The sequence below is a fragment of the Penicillium cosmopolitanum genome, assembly GCF_028827165.1.
Source record: "Penicillium cosmopolitanum strain IBT 29677 chromosome Unknown utg000008l:1.0-4398992.0:1.0-4402845.0, whole genome shotgun sequence".
Lineage (NCBI taxonomy): Eukaryota > Fungi > Ascomycota > Eurotiomycetes > Eurotiales > Aspergillaceae > Penicillium > Penicillium cosmopolitanum.
In genome coordinates this window covers 1618781-1638345 of record NW_026622678.1, presented here as the reverse complement: position 1 = coordinate 1638345, position 19565 = coordinate 1618781, and the positions used below count along the sequence as shown (strand labels likewise).

The 19565-nt window shown below is 46.9% G+C and overlaps 10 protein-coding genes across 10 annotated transcripts; 6 read left to right on the top strand and 4 right to left on the bottom strand.

Moving 5' to 3' along the window:
* Positions 1-164: 164 nt before the first annotated feature.
* N7509_007180 (cytochrome P450) lies at positions 165-1949 on the top strand (the record flags this gene model as incomplete). The annotated part of the gene is made up of 5 exons (XM_056631817.1): positions 165-319; positions 408-516; positions 582-598; positions 654-1395; positions 1461-1949. The coding sequence occupies 5 exons, from the start codon at positions 165-167 to the stop codon at positions 1947-1949; spliced, it is 1512 nt and encodes a 503-aa protein (XP_056487368.1).
* Positions 1950-2166: 217 nt separating this feature from the next.
* Positions 2167-3087, bottom strand: N7509_007179 (SDR family oxidoreductase; the record flags this gene model as incomplete). The annotated part of the gene is made up of 1 exon (XM_056631816.1): positions 2167-3087. One exon carries the CDS (start codon positions 3085-3087, stop codon positions 2167-2169), a length of 921 nt encoding a protein of 306 aa, XP_056487367.1.
* A 422-nt stretch (positions 3088-3509) lies between these two features.
* On the top strand, positions 3510-4886 carry N7509_007178 (Zn(II)2Cys6 transcription factor domain-containing protein; the record flags this gene model as incomplete). Its single annotated transcript, XM_056631815.1, has 1 exon — positions 3510-4886. The coding sequence occupies one exon, from the start codon at positions 3510-3512 to the stop codon at positions 4884-4886; it is 1377 nt and encodes a 458-aa protein (XP_056487366.1).
* A 453-nt stretch (positions 4887-5339) lies between these two features.
* N7509_007177 (MARVEL domain-containing protein) lies at positions 5340-5977 on the bottom strand (the record flags this gene model as incomplete). Its single annotated transcript, XM_056631814.1, has 3 exons — positions 5340-5582; positions 5668-5889; positions 5942-5977. 3 exons carry the CDS (start codon positions 5975-5977, stop codon positions 5340-5342), a joined length of 501 nt encoding a protein of 166 aa, XP_056487365.1.
* Positions 5978-7076: 1099 nt separating this feature from the next.
* On the bottom strand, positions 7077-7587 carry N7509_007176 (uncharacterized protein; the record flags this gene model as incomplete). The annotated part of the gene is made up of 3 exons (XM_056631813.1): positions 7077-7143; positions 7207-7364; positions 7429-7587. 3 exons carry the CDS (start codon positions 7585-7587, stop codon positions 7077-7079), a joined length of 384 nt encoding a protein of 127 aa, XP_056487364.1.
* A 1546-nt stretch (positions 7588-9133) lies between these two features.
* Positions 9134-10325, bottom strand: N7509_007175 (uncharacterized protein; the record flags this gene model as incomplete). Its single annotated transcript, XM_056631812.1, has 2 exons — positions 9134-9376; positions 9399-10325. The coding sequence occupies 2 exons, from the start codon at positions 10323-10325 to the stop codon at positions 9134-9136; spliced, it is 1170 nt and encodes a 389-aa protein (XP_056487363.1).
* Positions 10326-10914: 589 nt separating this feature from the next.
* On the top strand, positions 10915-11857 carry N7509_007174 (carbon-nitrogen hydrolase family protein; the record flags this gene model as incomplete). Its single annotated transcript, XM_056631811.1, has 2 exons — positions 10915-10981; positions 11034-11857. The coding sequence occupies 2 exons, from the start codon at positions 10915-10917 to the stop codon at positions 11855-11857; spliced, it is 891 nt and encodes a 296-aa protein (XP_056487362.1).
* An 896-nt stretch (positions 11858-12753) lies between these two features.
* On the top strand, positions 12754-14052 carry N7509_007173 (uncharacterized protein; the record flags this gene model as incomplete). Its single annotated transcript, XM_056631810.1, has 1 exon — positions 12754-14052. One exon carries the CDS (start codon positions 12754-12756, stop codon positions 14050-14052), a length of 1299 nt encoding a protein of 432 aa, XP_056487361.1.
* Positions 14053-14324: 272 nt separating this feature from the next.
* Positions 14325-16789, top strand: N7509_007172 (Zn(II)2Cys6 transcription factor; the record flags this gene model as incomplete). The annotated part of the gene is made up of 7 exons (XM_056631809.1): positions 14325-14545; positions 14603-14873; positions 14934-15028; positions 15101-15681; positions 15744-15863; positions 15919-16200; positions 16263-16789. The coding sequence occupies 7 exons, from the start codon at positions 14325-14327 to the stop codon at positions 16787-16789; spliced, it is 2097 nt and encodes a 698-aa protein (XP_056487360.1).
* Positions 16790-17414: 625 nt separating this feature from the next.
* Positions 17415-19375, top strand: N7509_007171 (putative MFS multidrug transporter; the record flags this gene model as incomplete). The annotated part of the gene is made up of 7 exons (XM_056631808.1): positions 17415-17469; positions 17522-17679; positions 17751-18164; positions 18228-18357; positions 18417-18659; positions 18713-18760; positions 18822-19375. The coding sequence occupies 7 exons, from the start codon at positions 17415-17417 to the stop codon at positions 19373-19375; spliced, it is 1602 nt and encodes a 533-aa protein (XP_056487359.1).
* Positions 19376-19565: the final 190 nt, after the last annotated feature.

Sequence of the window (19565 nt, the reverse complement as noted above, 5' to 3'; positions counted from 1 at the left end):
TGGAGAACCCACTCTTTCTTTTGTTAAAAACTTTGGTTGTCATTTTCATTATCTACAAGCTTGGATGGTTCGCTAAGAACTACTATCATGCTCGCCGCTCTGGGCTTCCGGTACATGTTGTGCCTGCTTTCACAAAGAGCACTTTGTGGCTGGTACTTGCACCGATGCTGCAGCCTCATCTGGAAAAATACCTTCCGAGCTTGATATACGATCAGATCGATGTGGCCATTCATGGATGGGAGTTTCGCCGGAAGAGATGGTATCATGATCGTCTTGGGGCTATTTTCGCCGTTGCAAGTCCGGATGAATTCACGATATGGTAAGTGTTAACGCAACTGCCAGCTGTTCGCGAACCCCAAGCTCAAAGTTTCGATTACAATGGGTTGACTCAAGTTTTTTGAAAATAGGTGCGCAGATCCGGCTATTGGCACCACAATTTTGCAAAATAGGAACGAATTCCAACAAGCCCCTATCGTGAGTAGTATCTTGGGGTTCCTGGGGTCCAATGTCTTCATGGTGAGTCTTTCCTTGACATGCATTCTTGATCTCAATTTCGGGGTTTGACAAGATTTGGTGAACAGACAAATGGCGATGAATGGTAGGTTTTCGTGGCAAGCACCTCCTTGCACAACCTGAACAATTCGTTCTAACAGTCACAAACTACAATTCAGGAAGCGACATCGCAGAATGTTCAATAAAAACCTAGACGAGCGAATCAGCGGAGTGGTATGGACCGAAACACTTCAGCAAGCTCAATCCATGATCAACTATCTCATGGAACACCCAGGAAATGAAACTCTAGAGGGCCTCCGCAGTATAGCAATAAACGTTATCGGAAAGGCCGGATACAACTGGCAACAGCCTTGGTCGCCGAATAAGTTAGACATCCCTCCAAAAAGCGCGACCGGAAAAGAAGCCTATTTTGGAATGCTAGGTCTAGTGACAACTATGATTCTGGAAGCAGCGCTGCTTCCTCGGAAAGTCATGCAGCTTCCCTTTATGCCACTCGCGTTACAGAGCATGGGGTATCATCTGGAACGGGCTCCTGGGTATATCCAGGAAATTCTTCGAAACGAAGGAGAGTCAGATTCCAGCAAGAGACACTCCGAATCTAATTTTCTAAGCTTAATGCTTCAATTCTCGGAAGAAGAGAACAGTGACCATGAGACAAAGCCTTCGCTGACACAAGAGGAAATCAGTGGAAACCTTTTCGTCTTTACTTCCGCTGGATTTGAAACAACTGCCAATACCATGGGATTTGCCGTAATACTTCTAGCCCTTTATCCTGAATGGCAAGACTGGATTCAATATGAAATTCACGGTTTAGACATATCGGGATTTAATTGGACTTACGAAAATACCTTCCCGAAATGCAAGCGCACACTGGCTTTGATGGTATGATATTCCTTGCTTTTCTTGGATCAATCCGATTGCAAAGATATTGACGGCGTTGACGATAGTTCGAAACCTTGCGGCTGTATACACCAGTGGCACACACCACCCGTGCCATCTTCAACCCCACATCGCTTTCTGGGACCGATGGCCAGATCTATAGCCTCACGCCACCCTTGGATATTTACGTTGAGCAGTCCATAATTCACTTGGATACGGCAATTTGGGGCGATGATGCCATGGATTTCCGACCTTCTCGATGGATTGATGACTCGGGGGATCTCATCACGCCTGACAAAGGTACTTTTCTACCTTGGTCGGGAGGACCACGGGTATGTCCGGGCGTGAGGTTCTCACAGGTGGAGTTTGTCGCGACCATAGCAACCCTATTCCGCAATTCTCGCTGCGCACCGCTCATTGTCCCCGGGGACAGACCTGAGGACCCCGCGCTTAGATTAAAGACGGCGATAGCAAACACCGTGACCAAGTTGACATTATCGGTCAAGGATCCGAAAGAAGTTCAACTAAAATGGACAGCATGCGGCAAGGCTGATTGAGATATAAAATTACTACATCTTGTTTATTAAGGATATGAGCATGACTCAAGAGCCTTTTATTCATAAAGTGATTATCCAATCAACCTGTCGAAGGATATTTCTGAGGGTCGGTCAAGAAAGAAAAAGCCGAATTTGGGGAAATTCAATACATTCCATTCTGGAAATTCTGCACTAGGCTCAAATCTTGTATCAACTGTCAAGCTCCGCGGGTGAGAAATTACACGGAAAGAGTTGCGCTCTTTTCACCCTTGTATATACCTGCCTGAATATCCTCCAAAAGGGTCGATCTGGAAGGTATCCATTCGAGTGTTTCCTGGGTTTTCTTGCTGGAAGTAGGATTATCCACACCGGCAAGGGCTGCCATAAAGCCTTTGAAGTATGCTGGAGCCTCTTCGGGTGTCTTCGAAACTACTGGGAGACCCAAGCTTTGACCTAGAGCTTCCGCGATATCCTTGAATGGAATACCCCCCTCCGCAGCCGCATGATACCGCGCCCCTGCAACACCCTTCTCAACAGCTAGGCGATATAGATGTGCCGCATCAAGGCGATGAACAGCTGGCCAATGGTTGAGCCCATTGCCAATATAGGCGGACTCGCCATTTTCACGCGCAATCTGGGAAAGCATATGGATAAATGCGAAATCCCCAGGGCCGTGCACAGTTGGCGAAAGGCGGACGACCGAGGCGCGTACACCCTGAGCTGCAAGAATATCCACCTCCTTCTCACTTTTAGCGCGCACGTTAAAAGGATCATCGTAATCAATTACCGAGTCCTCCGCGCCCAACTTGCCCTTCGGCAGGACTAAGGTACCCATGGTGATGACGAAAGGTTTGTTGGTTCCGATCAGAGTAGCGCCGATGGCCTGAACCGCTGCATACTCGGTGTTGGTGTTCTCTTCGTATTTGGTAAAGTCATGATTGAAGGCCAGATTGATGACTCCATCAGCTTCCCTTGCCCCGCGCTTGAGACTTTCGATGTCTTCGAGAGATCCGCGGATTACATGGGCACCCTTCGCCTGCAGCGCGGCAGCCGATTTCTCGGACCGAGCGAGTCCAATGACTTCATGGCCTGCGTCAAGGAGCTCCTGAACAACTGCTTGGCCAATAAATCCCGTGGCACCGGTAACAAAAACTCGCATTGTAGTGGTAGATCAAGTACGGAATTCGGAAGATTTTGTAAATGTTGAAAATTGTTGAAAAGTAAGTTGATGTTCTTGATATACATCAACAGACACTGGGTTTCTGGTGTCTTTTATACGCCGGGTGATGCCTCAATTCCTCTGCTGAAATCCGAAATCCGACGGAAATAAGATCGATAACCCCATGCTTTGATTCTCACTGCCAATTGCGAGTTGCTAACTCATGCCATGATAACTCCGACGGATGGTAGATTTCCCAAAATGGACTAGTTCTATATAGAATACGAAAGGTGGTTAGCACCGACCCACTCCCTAGAGCATCTGACCAATGAGCTTTGGACAAGCTCACAGTAAGGCGCCGGTCGGGACAATCGAGCTGCCGGTCTTGCCACCAACTTCATCTCTCCTTTCATTTACCCCTCATGCATCCTGATCAAAACCGACCCATTTCAATGCGGTATGAGGTAATATGCCTTCGGTATTGGCCACGCTTGAGGACGACGATCGAAGACGTCGGAAGCATACCAAGTCTCGCCGTGGATGCCGGAATTGCAAGCTGCGCCGTGTCAAAGTACGTTCTTATCCACCACCACGAATCCAAATTGAATCTAAACATGGGAAATTGCAAGTGTGACGAAGCCAAACCACACTGTGTGAAATGTGTGAAATATGGGGTAGCATGTAATTATACCCTACCTACGGGCTGTGACCTTCAGTTGGCCAAGGAGCATAAGCTCGAAACCTCTCCTGATCAAATATCCTTCGGCGTTCAACCGTTGAAACATTCTTTACAATCGTTTGCAGTTGTGGGTGCTGGACCCGACTCATTCGTATTGGAAGTTGACGGATTGGCACGCCTGAGCCGATTCCAAACCCATACGGTATACACATTTGCTACACTCCGTTCAACGGAGCTCTATAAAAATGAAGTTGTCAGAATGGCCATGGAGGTAAGTCGCCTGATCCATAGTTGCAGAAATGTAGACATGATTATACTAAAGTTTCCGAAGCATCCATTCTTGATGCACGTCATTCAGGTTATCACGGCAACACATGACCGATTATTAGCTAACCCAGGGAACGGAAAGCGATCTTTGGTTGAGGCCTATCACTGGTCGCGGGGAGCTGCGTTACTGAATGAAAAGATTGCATCTCCGATACGACCCCAGGATCGCGACGCTCTCTGGGCTTCTGCCGCCATGCTGGGCATTGCCAACGTTACTTCTCTTGAGGCATCTACCCCGACAGAAGCATGGCCAATGAAGCCAGATGATTTGTCCGATCTAACATGGCTTCATTTGACTCGGGGTAAAATGGCTCTCTGGGAAGCCACGGATCCTTTACGACCCGATAGCATTTTTCATTTCATGAAAGACGAATATGTCACAATATCAACCGAGCCTTGTCTCTTAGAGGCCCAAAGCATGCTACCAGGATTCGTTGAGCTTTGTCGTCTCGATGAGCCACTGGCCTGCGACCGCAATCCCTACTATTCAGCTGTCTCCATTCTGTCACAAGTGCTACCGATCAAATGTACGCGGGCAACCATGAAGAATTATCTTGTGTTCCTCAGCTTCATGAAAGTCCCCTTTAGAAACTTGTTACATCAAAAAGATCCACGCGCCCTCCTTGTCATGGCCCACTGGTATGGGGCTATGTGGGAGTCCTTATGGTGGATCGAGAGACGAGCCCGGTTGGAATGTCAGGCAATTTGCTTGTATCTCGAAAGGTGCCATGGAAATGAGCGAGATATCCAGAATATGCTTTTGCTGCCACGGATACAATGTGGATTCGCATGATAAAAACATACAGAACCGCAATTTGGGGTGCCTAGTATATATAGCCACACGCTGTCTGATTCATAGAAAAGAAAAATATTTTAATAATCAAATAGTTTACTCAGAAGCGATTCAAAATTTAGGTAGAATATTTCTCCGTTGATAAATAGTCTGATGCCTTTTTTTCCATCGGCAAAGACTGTTTGGCGGAACGCATATGAAAATGGTCCGTCTCGCAAAGCCGGAACCAGAGCCAGAAGCAAGGTCAAAGCATAACTTTTTCAAGGCTAGTGCTTGTATAAAAGCGAAAGTAGATCCCCAGAGAACATAATGAGAAGAAAGAATATTTCACGATAGCATTCATTGTGATGTCGTAGACCGCCTAGATGAAGGACGGAAGGGTCGTAGAAAGTCAAGGTCGGATAGCTCCGGTTGCATCGTTTGTATATAGGATCGAGGTCGCAAATCCCATAATTAGCGATTCCGAGTGATGTAAGAGGATACCAGTGCCCCAATGCAGGCAATGCAGGCAAGAAACATGAATGCAGCATCGGCAGTGGCGCGCGTACAGCGCTTCTTAACTACTCCGCCATCACGACACCACTTAGCACCATCGTCGTCGTAATAACAACCTCCACTGATCAACGGGTTATCCCAGGTACTTCCACCAACTTTGTCATCGTCGCAACTAGTACCACGAAGGGCCACAGCGTAAGCCTAGAGCATCAAAAGTAAGCTTCCACCTCTGAATGGCTTGGTATGTTGCTTTGTCGAAAGCGCACGGGCAAAGGGCATAACATACGATACCGGCAGCTAGGAGAGAAATTGCGGTGACACCATCAAGAACCCAAGAAATGATTCCCTTGAGACGATCAATGAACATTGAGGCAAACCCAATCGCGGCAGCAATAATTCCTAGGGCGCCCGTGAAGGCGGCATAGTTGGTTTGAGATGGGACCTTGCCATAATATTGTTGTCGAGCAAGTAAAATTGAAATTACGAGTACAATAATTGAAAATATGGCCTGGGTTTATGATCAGCTTTGGAATAAGAACATAGGAGTAGAAGTATCCCACCTGGAAAAACCGGACAATGCTGTTGATGATCTGCATCCTGGTTTGCTTATGGTTGGAGGTTCAGTGTGGATGGCTTTGTGGACGAAGGGAGTTGAAATCAAGGCGGGACAAACGGCTACTATTTAATTTCTTGCCTTTTAATGAGGATTAAGATGGGGGCCTCAAGCTTGTCAAATAGAAGCCTCTTTTGAGCCCCGCGTATCGCTGCAAAGGGGGCGGGAAGCCTCCTGCTTGGCGCTAAATTGGGGCCAAAAGGCTAGAGGGGGCCACCCAGGGCACAACCCAAATAGAGGACGAATGATATCCCCTTGCAATTTTTAACCGCCCCATTTAGCGGCTTCCCTGGAGTTGAAAATGACCAGGACTCTATTTTTAGTGTATCTGCCCAACATATCACTTCAGAATGAGGGATCTGTATGAACACTGGCACGGGCGGCTCACAAGGCGATCAGCTACTAATTTTCAACGTGTCCGGTGTTCGCTAGCATGATCAGTGTTTGACCAAGCGAATTTGAAGTTATTAGTTGACTCAAAAGCACTCTGCCGGCTTGAAACGTCTTGGCTGTAACCCCAAACTAGAGTCATAGGATATCGTGCAAGAAATTGTGCGGAGTATTGAGACCCCTTTGGCAAGCTGCCTCTAGAGTCGAAGCCATAAGGGAAGTTTGAGTGATTCTATTGCTGGGATTTTCATGTTGTTTTTGCCTATTTGATTTATTCGCCGGTTCTAACCATGCCCACGGAATAATATTTGGCAACTTCTGGCACCCAACCCCTCCTCTCCCTCCAATTCTAGTGCCGAGTGACATCTTATCCGTTTTTGTTTAATGTCTTGTCATTAAGATAGACGTAATAGGCCGTAGCAATGAGCGTAACTCCAAGTGATTCTCATCTCTTCAGCCTAAGTTCAGCTGTTAAATATAGAGACCGAAAATTCTACCTCAAAGCCAGCATAAAAGTCTAGTATAGCCTAGAATATTGACCTCATAACTACAGAAGAAAACATGGAAAAGAGTAGTATATATTCAAGATTTGAAAGCCAAGGTTGTAAAACTTTATGAACCAGCAAAATGTTATTCAAGTATTTACCGCCGTTTCCTCATATAGTAGTACTAGTAGTATCCGGGCCTTCAAATCACAAGAGCGCAATACATTTCATCTCAACATCAGTATATTCAGGGATTGACTTGACCGCAAGGCAACTGTTTCATCCGCGCATGCCATTATTAGGTTATTATTCTGTATCGGGGTAGATGTTTGCTTACGTTCGGACGGGTTTTATCTCGCTAAACCACTTCAAATACGTCTCGTTCATCTTCTCAAAATCCTCCATGTCGGCCAGAAAAACATTAACCTCGACCATCTTCTCCAAGCTGGAGCCCGCTGATTCAAGTACTGCTTTCAGGTTTTTGATGCATTGATTCTAAACCAGATAGGGTTAGAAGAAGTTCCAACTGAATTCACGAAATTCAGACTCGATAACATACCGCACGATCCTGGACGGTTCCGGAGACAATATTGCCAGTAGAGTCCTTTGGAAGTTGACCAGAGCAGAAGACAAAGCCATTGGCGACAAGTGCTTGGTTGTAGAACGGCTGAGGAGGAGGAGCCACCTCTGTATTGACTGCTTGTCGACTAAAAGACATGCTGGCTATGTTCTCTTAAATAAGGAAAAGCTTTTTCCTGAAATCTTTCGTTGTTGGTCGGAGAGTTCTCTTAAGTAAGATTTGAAGTCGCATGGTTGGAGTAACTCCAGGTTGTCTTTTCACACCCGAATTTAACGAAGAGCCGGCAAATAGGGACCTAAATGATTGGAGAAATTCATCCACATCCACACCGTGACCCTGGGTATCCATGAGAAGCCGCGGCTATTGCTTTCTGTCGCATTTGGAGCCTAGTACTTTTCGTTTCAAGATTCCTTGCTCTCTCCCTTCAGTTGCAGATTAGTTCCACACGCTTTGCCTCTTCGTTCTCGCGCACTCGATATGGAATGCGGGGCCCTAATTTTTGGGACTGGCCAATCCTTATAATTACTTATGCGTTATCGAGGAGAGTATCTACACGATGTAAACCGACTCCACTATTCACTCGACGAAGAAACTTTTACCGGTGAGGGATTTTTAGCAACATTTAACTCTGAGAAAAAGTCGAATATTCCAGATTTTGATGCGATGATAGCCAAAAACTACGAAGTTAAGAAACCTACGTACTTCATGCAAGAATTGAAATACTTTGTGACCGTTCCTTACCCACGGTTCTAATCATTGTCTTGCAATGTCTCCTGATGATAGCTGCATCTAGAACGAGAGCTGGCTTCGGCACACCGACCACATCTTGGCCGACATAGAAATCTTTCAGTTCCTGCTGCGATGCCATGGTCGATTTTTCTGCGTTCAAGTTGCAGACTCGGATACTAGTTTCTACCCGTATCGTTTATCAAGGCCATCTATTATATATCCCCTTGGATATCAAAGCCATGGCAGCTGGATTTCGTCGTTTGGTATGATTGGCCGGCAACGCGCGAGGCAAAATCTATGAGCGGAGGTACATTGTACATCTTGCTCTGGCGCACCTGTTATGGAGAGCCGGTGGGGCGGAAGCCGAATGCGATAAACTTTTATTATTCCTTTCTCGTTAAGAAAACAACTTACTTTGGTGATTCTATATTAGTCAAAGCTGGGAAAAGTATTTGGATCCTACTAGGAAAGTTCTATCAAGTTTTACTCGTTGGACAGAAGTGGGGCTCGATTCGATATCTCGCTCGCTCGTAAACACCTAGTTGAGCTCACAAGAATCAGCAATTTTGCTCAACAAAGTTTGGTCATAAAATAATCCGGTTCAAACATCCCCATACGTTGCATTAAAGGCATTCCTTTTCAGTTCAGATATTGAAGTTGAGTGTATAATGGCCCTAGAGTTAGAAATTGCACCGGAATAATCTAATAACAGAATCGAATGAGGTGCGGACGCTCAAGTAATCTGACTATGGCTTTTTGCTGTCATGTAGTGCCTAGTGAATTCTTTTTCTTTAAAAAAATGGGGTTGAAGCTCATTTTTGCCATTAGGGGTTCTACGGCGAAGTCAACTATTTTCTCTGGGAAGGGCGTGCCGATAAACTAGATTCTAAAAAGGGAATGGGCCAAATGGCTGCAATCTCAATTTCCATTTTCAAATTCCTCGTCGCTAAATGCCCTAACTCTCTTTATAAAGGCGACAAACGGCTTCTACCGTGGTATTACCTCCTGACAAAACAACACCAACATCCCATCCTCCCTTTCCGCCTTCCTTCATCACAATTCGGCGGAAGTCCTCGTCAAACAGGATGACTGCAAAGGGCACAGCAGCACTGGGCTCAATGAAGACCTTCAGCCTTTCCAGAAGGAGCTTCATGGCATCTTTGATTTGTTGTTCGGTCACGGCGAAAATCCCCCCTAACTTTCTTCTGATCAGAGATAACTGTCCAGTTGATCTCTCCAACAGGGGTTCGAAGGCCATCGGCGATGGTTAGGGTGCTGACTGTAGGGATCCGAGATCCATAAGCGAGACCCCGTCGACCATCATCACCACCCTCGAATGACGGCTCGGCTCCGAACACATTTGTGGAAGGTTTGGTTGAGAAATAAGTGGCGGTCCCTGCGAGCAAGCCTCCTCCGCCCAGAGGTGTAATGACAGCATTTAACACTGAATCACCTTTGGGGTTGTTTTCAGTATCAGAATCTTTCAGTAGATCCTCCACCTGCGTTTGGAGCTCAAGGCCCACGGTGCCTTGTCCTAAAATAATATCCGGGTGATCATAAGGAGGAACGAGGATAGCACCCGTCTCCTTAATGACTTCTCCAACTATAGCCACACGTTCTGGCTCAGTAGACCCGCTGAAAATCACACGAGCGTTGTAGGCACGAGTCCCGGCTATTTTGGATTTTGTGGATATTGACGGCATCACGATATGGGCAGGAATGTTCAATGTGAATGCCGCAAGTGCTAGAGCCTGAGCATGGTTACCTTCACTATTGTTAGATTTGTCCCAAGCTAGAAGATTGTCCTGCTTACCAGAGCTATGTGTTGTCACGCCGCGCTTGCGTACCTCATCAATCCCCAATTCGGAGCAGAGTCTCAATAGCGCATGAAATGCGCCCCGAGCTTTGAAAGCTCCAATTTTCTGGAAATTTTCGCATTTGAAATAAAGTCGAAAAATGGGCGTCGCAGGCTTCTGGCCTTCAAAAGCCGTACCCTTGAAGGCAGATTCCTCCTGGGGTGTTGAAGCAATGCGATCGAGGGTTTTTGATCTCAATACAGGAGTTCGATGGATATATGGGCTAATCAAAGAATATGCAGCCCTGACTGAATCCGGAGTGAGCACAGGGCAGGTATTATGGTCCGCCATAGCGTTTGAATAGTGAAATAAGGTGAAGAGAGGTTGTACTAATGCTGTGGGAATGTACAGTCTAGTTGAATAAGGACACAGCGTTGGGTTTTATGGGTTGATCTTGTTAATTCAGACGTTTCTTAGATTTCTCACATTAAACACTGCACTATTTTGGGTACATTGGCGGAGTATACAGGCTGATATATCTCCCTGGTGGAGATTAGGCGTTTTGAATGAAAGATTGGCTCGTTCCCGCGCGCCCCATTGGGAAGGTGGGGATTTTCGCAGGCGCAGAAACATCCTATACGAACTCGGATTGGACGAGGCCGACCCCAAAAAGGTTGCAATGACTGGTTACCACCTCATGATTACTCCATGAATATGAACCAATAGACAGCGCCGAACCTGTGCCTCTTAACTTCAGAAATTGGAGTCTTGCCGTGAGACCAATGCCTTCTCCAATTTTCGTTGGGGAACCATGTCATACCCCAAGTAGAAAAGGCACGGGGTGTGTGAATGTAACTGCAAGTATTCTTGAGGGAAATTGAATTTCTCGCTATAAATCACCGAGAACAGACTTCTCCTGATACCATATCGGAATTTCAACATGCCATCATTTGTTAATGAAATTCTCCAAAGGCCACTCCAAGTGGCCTGTATCCAGATAGCAAGTGGTATGAATGAGTTTCTCCGTATTGTTACCATCAAGCTAAACCACTGTTCTAGGTCCCGACAAAGCCGCAAATATTGCTCAAGTGAGGAAGAAGGTCTTACAGGCGGCCGCTGGAGGTGTTTCCCTTATTGTTCTTCCGGAATGCTTCAACTCGCCATATTCCACTGCAAGATTTCGCGAGTATGCCGAGCCCTTATCATCATGCCCCGACTCCACGGAGGCACCTACCTTCGCCGCATTGCAAAAGATGGCTCAAGAGGCCGGTGTGTTTCTCATAGGAGGAAGTATCCCTGAACGTGACCAGGCCGGGAAAATCTATAATACCTGCGCGGTGTACTCTCCTGAAGGGAAGTTGCTTGCATCTCATCGCAAAATGCATCTATTCGACATCGATATCCCAGGCGGCATGTCATTTCGGGAATCAGATACCCTATCACCTGGCAATAAAATCACGATCGTGGATTTGGATGGGTTCGGGAAGATTGGCATCGGAATATGCTATGACTTGCGTTTCGCGGAACTTAGTATGATTGCAGCTCGAGAGGGTGCTTTCGGACTAATTTTCCCCTCCGCATTTAACACAACAACTGGACCGCTTCACTGGGAGCTGCTTGGTCGTTCCCGCGCAGTCGATAACCAGGTCTACAGTATTCTGTGTTCGCAATCAAGGGCGCCACCACCTGCATACCCTTCCTGGGGTTACAGCATGATCAGCGATCCGATGGGTCGAATTGTTGCCGGGGCCAAGGAGAGCGACGACATCATATATGCGACTTTGGAGCCAGATGTTATCAGGGAGTCTCGCCAGGCGATTCCTATTAGCAGCCAGAGGAGATATGACGTGTATCCGGATATCGGAGCGTTCCCGATCGTTTGAACTTGATCTGAATAAGAATCGATGGACATGGAAAGGTCTAATAATCCGTGTGCCCTGTGTAGTTAGAAATTAGAGCAATTAAATGCTTGCTTCAAATAGTGAAGGGGGATTCAAAGCTCAGAGTTGGGGTACGATGCTTGGGTGGGTCTCGTGGCAATCGATTGGGACCCGCCGAGGCCGGTCTTGACCGGGTCAACTCTCATAAAAGTCGCCTTGCATCATCCCCAAAGAACCATAGGCTCCTCGCCACATATAATCCTCGGGTCTTCTCTCGTCTATCTGTCCCGAGGAAGCCATGTACAAGCCGGCTCCACGGCGCCCAAAAAGGACAAATATCGTTCGGTCCCGGTCTGGCTGCCTGGAGTGTCGACAACGCCGAGTGAAAGTATGCTTTACCCGATTGGATCATATAAAAAGAACAATGGGCTAATCATGATCAGTGCGATGAGAAGCAGCCATCATGCGGTGCATGTGTGCGCCGCGGAAATAAGTGTGAAGCTGTTTCTCCCAATTTCGAGTTCCGTGATGGTGTTGTGCATGGCACCAAATCACAAGGCGCTCGCCACACCAAACGGAAAATTACATACAGGAAAGAAACACCCACCCAAGGCACAAAGAAAACTGAAGACTCGCTTCGATCTGGGTCTGAATGTCCTTTGGTCGAATCCGACGATATACGCAATGCTCTCACGCCTGTGCCTCAACCAATCGAACAGGAGTGGCTTTTTTGCAGTCCGCCAACACCTCAAGCTGTATCCTTGTTTTCGATGTCTCCATTATCAGAGCAAGCTATAATGAGATCTCTGATACGAACCGAATGTGAGCTTTTCTATCTCACACATTGGGAGAATGCTTGTGTACAATCACTCCCATCATTTCGGGGACAACTCCATGCCATGGCTGAGGAACATGAGCCTCTAATGCAAGCTTTACTTGCTCTCTCCGCTTGCAATATGAGCCGATCTCTACCAGAAGGAACGGAACGGGGAACTGGAGCATCACATTCACACATTACATACCGCCCAAGGCGTGACTACCTCTTGTCAAGCCAACATTACTACGGTTCTGCAGTCAAGCAAATCGCAAGGACTATTACTAAGGGTACATCCAGCGATCAATCACACACTTTGATGGCGATGGTTCTATGCTGTCTTTTTGAGTCTGCGATGGGAAACTTTAAGGGTTTTGCTTGCCATGCCCAAGGCGTTGACACATTCATACACACACATCTCACGCCAATATCGTCGGATCCAATAGGTCGTGAATTGACTGAAGCATGGGTTCTTGCCAAGTACCACACTTGGTGGCTCAGAATTAATTTCAGCTCGTTCTCCTTTCAACTCAGTCAAGGCTCGCTTTGTCTATCTCCGAATATCTTGAGCATGCTTCGCTCAATCAATGCACGGAGAGCTATACTCAAGTCGATTTTGTGCGAATCATATCGTCTCAATAACATAGCTCTTCTACAGTTGGGGCCTAGTGGCATAAAGAACTCAGAGGTCACCTTTGACGAGTGTCTTGCATCTTTGCAAACTGAATCCAAGAGGCTAGACGAATGGCACTCCACAATTCCGCAGTCGGAACTCCCCATCGAATCATTCTCGGGGTTTGTGGACTTTGAAAAAGAACAGTATCATCCACTTGTGTTCAAATCGCATTACTTTGCAATGAACTACGCCTACTATGTTTGTTCCCGAATCATGCAATGTACTGCGCTGCTTCGGGAACTACAGTCTACGCGCAATCAATCATTTGACCCTGGCAGGAAAGAGGTTAACTACTGGATGACTATCCTGGCTCGTATTACATCTGGACTTGACAAGCAAGATTGCTTCAGGAACAATGTTTACTCGATCGGAATTTCAAGTCTCCTTACTGCTTGTCTTCTTCGATGTCACAATATAACGATCGGGAGATGGATCGAGAACTTGCTGTATGAATGGACGACATCACACATCTTGGAAGAGGGAAGCTTTCCAGTTGCTCAGGCACTGCAGGCTGTTCGACTGATCAATGAAGAGAAGGCGGCCGATAGTGACATTTACGCAATTGCGTTGCCCGAAGATGATGGTGGTGGTACCGGAAAGTTCATGTCGTATCATAGCCAGCATTTTGACGAAATTGTCATCACAGGTAGAAGAGGGATGTCAGGCCGCTTATATTCTGAATTGGTTCCAATCAATATCGAGGGTTAAATACTAAAGGATCATGGAGCACCCAGAGCTAGTTAACTAAACGAATCTCATACTTCGGTCATCCCAATTGGGTTAGCGCGGTTCTCCAACATATCGAGTGTACACGTGACCGGTCTAGACTGCCGTTCCCCGCAAACGCGACCGGAGGCTGCTAATAACACGCACTGGATAACTCCAAGAAATCGTGGACAATTCGGCTCAAGACTAATTCGTCGAGGGCATCTCTCCTTGGTCCAGTTTCTGGAATATTATGAATTGATTGGATCGCAGTCATGAGTGAAAGAGGCTCGGAGATTGTCTTCCGGGCGGAGAACATTCCGGTCCGGTTCTTCAAAGCATGCCGGTGGTGTCGTCGGCAGAAGATGCGCTGCGATGCACGAAATCAAGTCCCTTGCTTCCGCTGTCGCTCAACTGGCCGTGACTGTATTCTCGATCCCATTGAAGACACCAGGAGACGCAGTGACCGTCGACGAAAAACGACCACCCCGGGACGGTCAGGCCATCTCAATTCATGCTTCATAATCCTGAGTGCTGATTTATTTAGATTTAGTAACTCGGCAGTAGCTTCGCCGTTGGATCATCGAAGTGGTTTCCATACACCTGCATCAAGAGAACGCGAATACTCTCCAGCTGCTGGGCATGATACTTCCTTCGATGCTTCCATCGACTTACTGCCAGAGGCATCACCTTTCAGAGAACCTAGACGGTCTCAAACTGCTGATCATCATGGACCGGAATCGCAGCAACTAAGCCCAAATGATATGGTTGCCCCGGCTTCGGCAGTTCATTCGATGTCTGTGAATCTACTCGGTTCCGACGATGTGGGTCGTAATTCCGTTGATCCGTTGATCCAAGATGCACTTGATTGACAGATACTTCAGATATTTATGGAAAATTCATCTGGTGGAGATCCTCGGGGAGACATCATTGCTCGCGATATCATCACGGAAGAACGTGCTCGGGTGATGTACGAACGGTATGCAACCCGACCCCATATGGGAGACACTCACATTCAACCCGGAATAAATCTCATAATCTTGTCATGCAGATTTACCGGCGGTATGAAGAATTTCTTGGGTTTGTTTGATCCGATCCGAGACACATTTGATTCAATACGGTCACGCTCCCTGTTTTGCTTCACTGTTATCATTTACTTGGCCAGCCGTGCCGTCGTGGATCTCCGGAGCGATACACATATGCAACGGGTTTTACAAGACGAGGCTCAGAGGTTGGCCGAAGATAGCTTCTTTGAGCGCCCTACAAAGCTTGAAACAGTACAGGGAATGATTCTCCTGGCTGCATACTCAGAGAAGACATGGTTCTCCACCGCCCTCATCTTGAGAACTGCATTAGACTCTGGGCTCGAAAAGTCGCTCGACAGACTGCTGTCCCAAGAAGACGTCCCAAGAAGCTCGCTTTCAGCCTCCATGGCAGATCGTCAACTAGTGTGGCAAACGCGAACATGGCTCATCAGTTTCACTCTAGAATTAGATGTGGCCTCTGGAACAGGTCGAAAGTCGCGTATCGGAGAGGTTGATATTATGAAATTGCGAAGGTTTCTGGACTATCCACTTTCTCTTCCATCTGACATGCGAACAGTGTGCATTGTTGAACTCCATCAACTTCGAGGTAAGAAGATATTTACTCTTTTTTATTTCATCTATCAAGGCGAACGACTAACCCAGTCTAAGGGAGCTCCCGTATGGTGATCGAAAGCTGCGGAGAAATCCGTGACATTGTGTCAACGGAGCTACCAGCCATTATGGCGAGATTACAAAGCTGGTGGACCACATGGGATGAAATTCACATGAGTGAGAACTTCCACCCCTCATACGACAACCCCACGGCTGCTGACTACTTTGAAAGATAATGGATTCCATGCGGGAGCTTTTCAACGAAGTAGCTTAAAGCTTATGCTTTTATATGCTAGGATCTTCGTCTTTTGTGCTTCGCTGGCCCGCATTCAGAAATTACAGCCTACTTCGTCTAATTCTGATACTGAGACCATCGATCAGGATGTCCTGAATTTGTGGCAGTCACTCATTGCCACGATTATGGACCAGATGGCATTTTTAATCAATGAGCCAGCCTACCGATGTCAGCTGTCATGGGCACCGACCTACCCGGCCCTAACAATTGCCTTTGTCAGTAAGTGTGACATTTTGACCCCGACTTGCTTGCATTGGGTAGACATGCTTATCTACAAACAGCGACTTTTGCGCTTCGCATTGCACGCTGGCGCCCAAACATGATAGACCAAGACCTTCTTTTGGAAAGAGCGGAAAAGATCTGCGACTTCTTGAAGCAGCCGCCCTACCCGGACATCCACCGCACCGTCTCTATCTTCGTGAACTATGCACGTGCTCTCATTGCGAGCCAGCGTCCACAGAGCAATGACAGCGCGGAAGGGCCTAATGTATCGGAGCAAGGCGATGGGTCCGTGCCTTCTTACAGGGGCCCTGATAGTCCCGTGCCGAACCCCCCTCCTTTGGCAACACTAGATCCTCGCTACAGACCCGGGACTTCCATTCCAAGTAGCAAGGATCCAAGCATTGCCCCGCTTCCAAACAACGATACAGCTGCGACAGCTAGACCGCCACTTCCAAGACTTCCAGATACAATGGAAGCTCCCAACTGGACTATGTCCAACTCTATTGCGGATTCTTTCGGTCTATTTGAAGAGGGACAAAACGATATATTCGATTTCCTACCAATGATGCCTTCACTGCCACAATAGGCTCATGAGATAATGAGATAATGAATCTGATGATCTTCTAATTTGAATTGACGTGGGTGGACCTGGAAAATCGTAGTTAGCTTGGACTACAAAGACGGTCTCTTGTTGCTAGTAGTCCGTCGATCAATCAACGGACTTGTGCAGCTGAAAGCAAGATTTCGGGCCGCCACACAGTATCAACCTGTGAAAATTCACAAGAAATTGCGCGTGAATGGCAAAGTAACCCACAATGCGAGCAAAAAGAACGCAGCGGAGGTGGATCTAGGCTTCGGAGACGTCCGTCAGGACCGGGGCCTGACCGGGCCGGATCTGTTTTGCACTAGGAACCGGCCCCGGTCCGTCTCCGACCCACTTACTCAAATTTCGAAGTATACCGTCCCCTTTCATTGGGTCGTTTCTAAGATCGCAAACATAATAGTTTGGCACACTATGCATGGTTGCAAATTCTAGATGTAGTGAGTCAAGTTCTTCGCAGAGATTTCGCCCCACTATTGGTAATGGCGAACAAAAGCTCTAGTATATAGTGGCTCGTTCACGCAGTTTGGAGACTTGAATAGTATAGACATGATCCACAGGCTCTCTTCCTTCTCTTTCTGTATCTGAATTTTGCTGCTTCACTTCCAAAATGGCAATAAACTCGGGTCACTCCTTTCTATCTGGCATTGCCAAAAATTCCCGAGGTACGACGACCCGATGTTACTGTCTCTTGACTTAGCCTCTAACAGCTTCTAGACAGGAAACCTACTTCTAATGAGAAAGAAACTGGCTCTACAATCTCCAAAGATGACATAATGGATAATAAGAATTATTTGCTGGTTGATCTACCTACCCGTGAAACACTTGTCGAGTTCACTGAGGACTCCGAAGCAAACCCAAACAATTGGCCTCTTGTATGCTTGGATATTCCTTTTGTATACAAAACATCTAGTCATTCGAAGGTACTAACAGTTGTCCTAAATAGTCTAAAAAGGTTTACAATGGAGTTATTGCACTTATCGTTGTGCTCAATAGTGGAATATCCTCCTCTTTGCCTAGCAATGCAGTCCCCGCTATCATGCAGGATTTCAACCTGTCGGGCGGCGGGCAAAAGGTCCTACCAACAGCCATTTTTCTGATTGGTTACTGTATCGGACCCCTCATTTTTAGTCCACTCAGTGAGACTATCGGACGGAGGCCCGTTATTTTTTGGACTTTCACTGTGTTTTGGCTCGGCACATTGGGTTGTGCTTTAGCGCCAAATTGGACCTCGCTGTTGATCTTTCGGGTCATCTGTGGAACTATGGCTGCAGCGCCTCAGACTGTTGTCGGGGGTCTTTATGCAGACATGTTTTCCGATCTGCGAGCTCGTGGTCGAGCGATGGCGATGTATATGTCGGTATGGTGATATACTCCGCGATGATCATCACAACAAATAATATAATTCTAACGTCATTCCCAGGCAACTAGCTTCGGGCCTATCATTGGTCCTATCATATCCGGGTGCTCAGTTCAATACGGTTGGCGCTGGACATTTCGGATTGACTTGATCCTGAGTGGGTTAACCTGGATAGGATTGCTCTTTCTATCAGGTGGGTTGAGCTTCATTCGTACTGAGCAGCAATCAGTCGGCTAATTTCTTTTGTTATAGAAACATTCTCTCCTGCTTTGCTTAAGAAACATTCCAGAAAATTGAGAAAGGAGACTGGATCCGATCGGTATATTGCTCCGCAAGAGCTGAAGTCCAATGCGGCTTTTACCCTCACCCAAACATTCACCCGTCCTCTCACAATGCTCGTGTTCGAGCCTATCGTGCTTTTTACCGGAATTTTCATTTCGCTTGCCTGGAGCATGGTATTCTTCTATTTCCAGGCATACCCCATAATTTTCCAGCGTGAGTGTCTCCACATCATGGTCTGAATGATTTCTAAGACTAATCCTTTGCAGAGACGTACCACTTCGATGTTGCGAAAACATCTCTTACATACATTCCAAGTGAGTACAATATTTCTTCATGCCGAGAGAGTACACGGAACTTGAAACTTATACATCGCAGTGGGTATTGGCGCCGCATCGTCCTGTCTATTCGCCCTCTTCTACGACGCCTTTTACGAAAAGGCAAAAAAGTCCGGAAAGCGCTGGGCATCTAGTCCCGAATATCATCGACTTCCCACTTCTTGTGTCGCTGGCCCCTGCCTCACGATCAGTCTATTCTGGCTGGCCTGGTCGGCAAAGTCCTCCGTTCATTGGATTGTCCCCGTGCTCTCGGGATTCGTCTTCGGAGTCGGATACCAAAGCATTTTCATCTCGCTTCTCACCTACGTTACCGATGCATACCGTATCTACTCTGCCAGTGCCTTGGCTTCTTCAATGATCCTGCGAAGTATTGCCGGTGCTCTATTCCCTCTCGCCGCGGATCCGCTTTACGCAAAGCTCGGAGTTTCATGGGGAACATCGGTTCTTGGATTCGCTAGCTTAAGCTGTATCCCTATCCCGTTCGCTTTGCTCTATTTTGGACCTTGGATTCGAAAGCAAAGTGCTTTCTGTCAACGCCTTTTGGAAGAGGATATGCTCAAGTCCGGTGGGGCCAGAACGCCACAGGAAGCATAAAAAATTCCCACTTTGTGGAATCACGAATTAATGACAAACAGTATCTTTTCTGTGAGGTTGCTGGAAAAAATTGCATTTGCATGACCTGGTCGTTGAAGAAATTGGATTTATAATTTGTTAGCCCATTGCTGAAGTCATATTAATCACAGTACTATAGTAGATAATTCTAATCTTTTACTTTTACCAACTG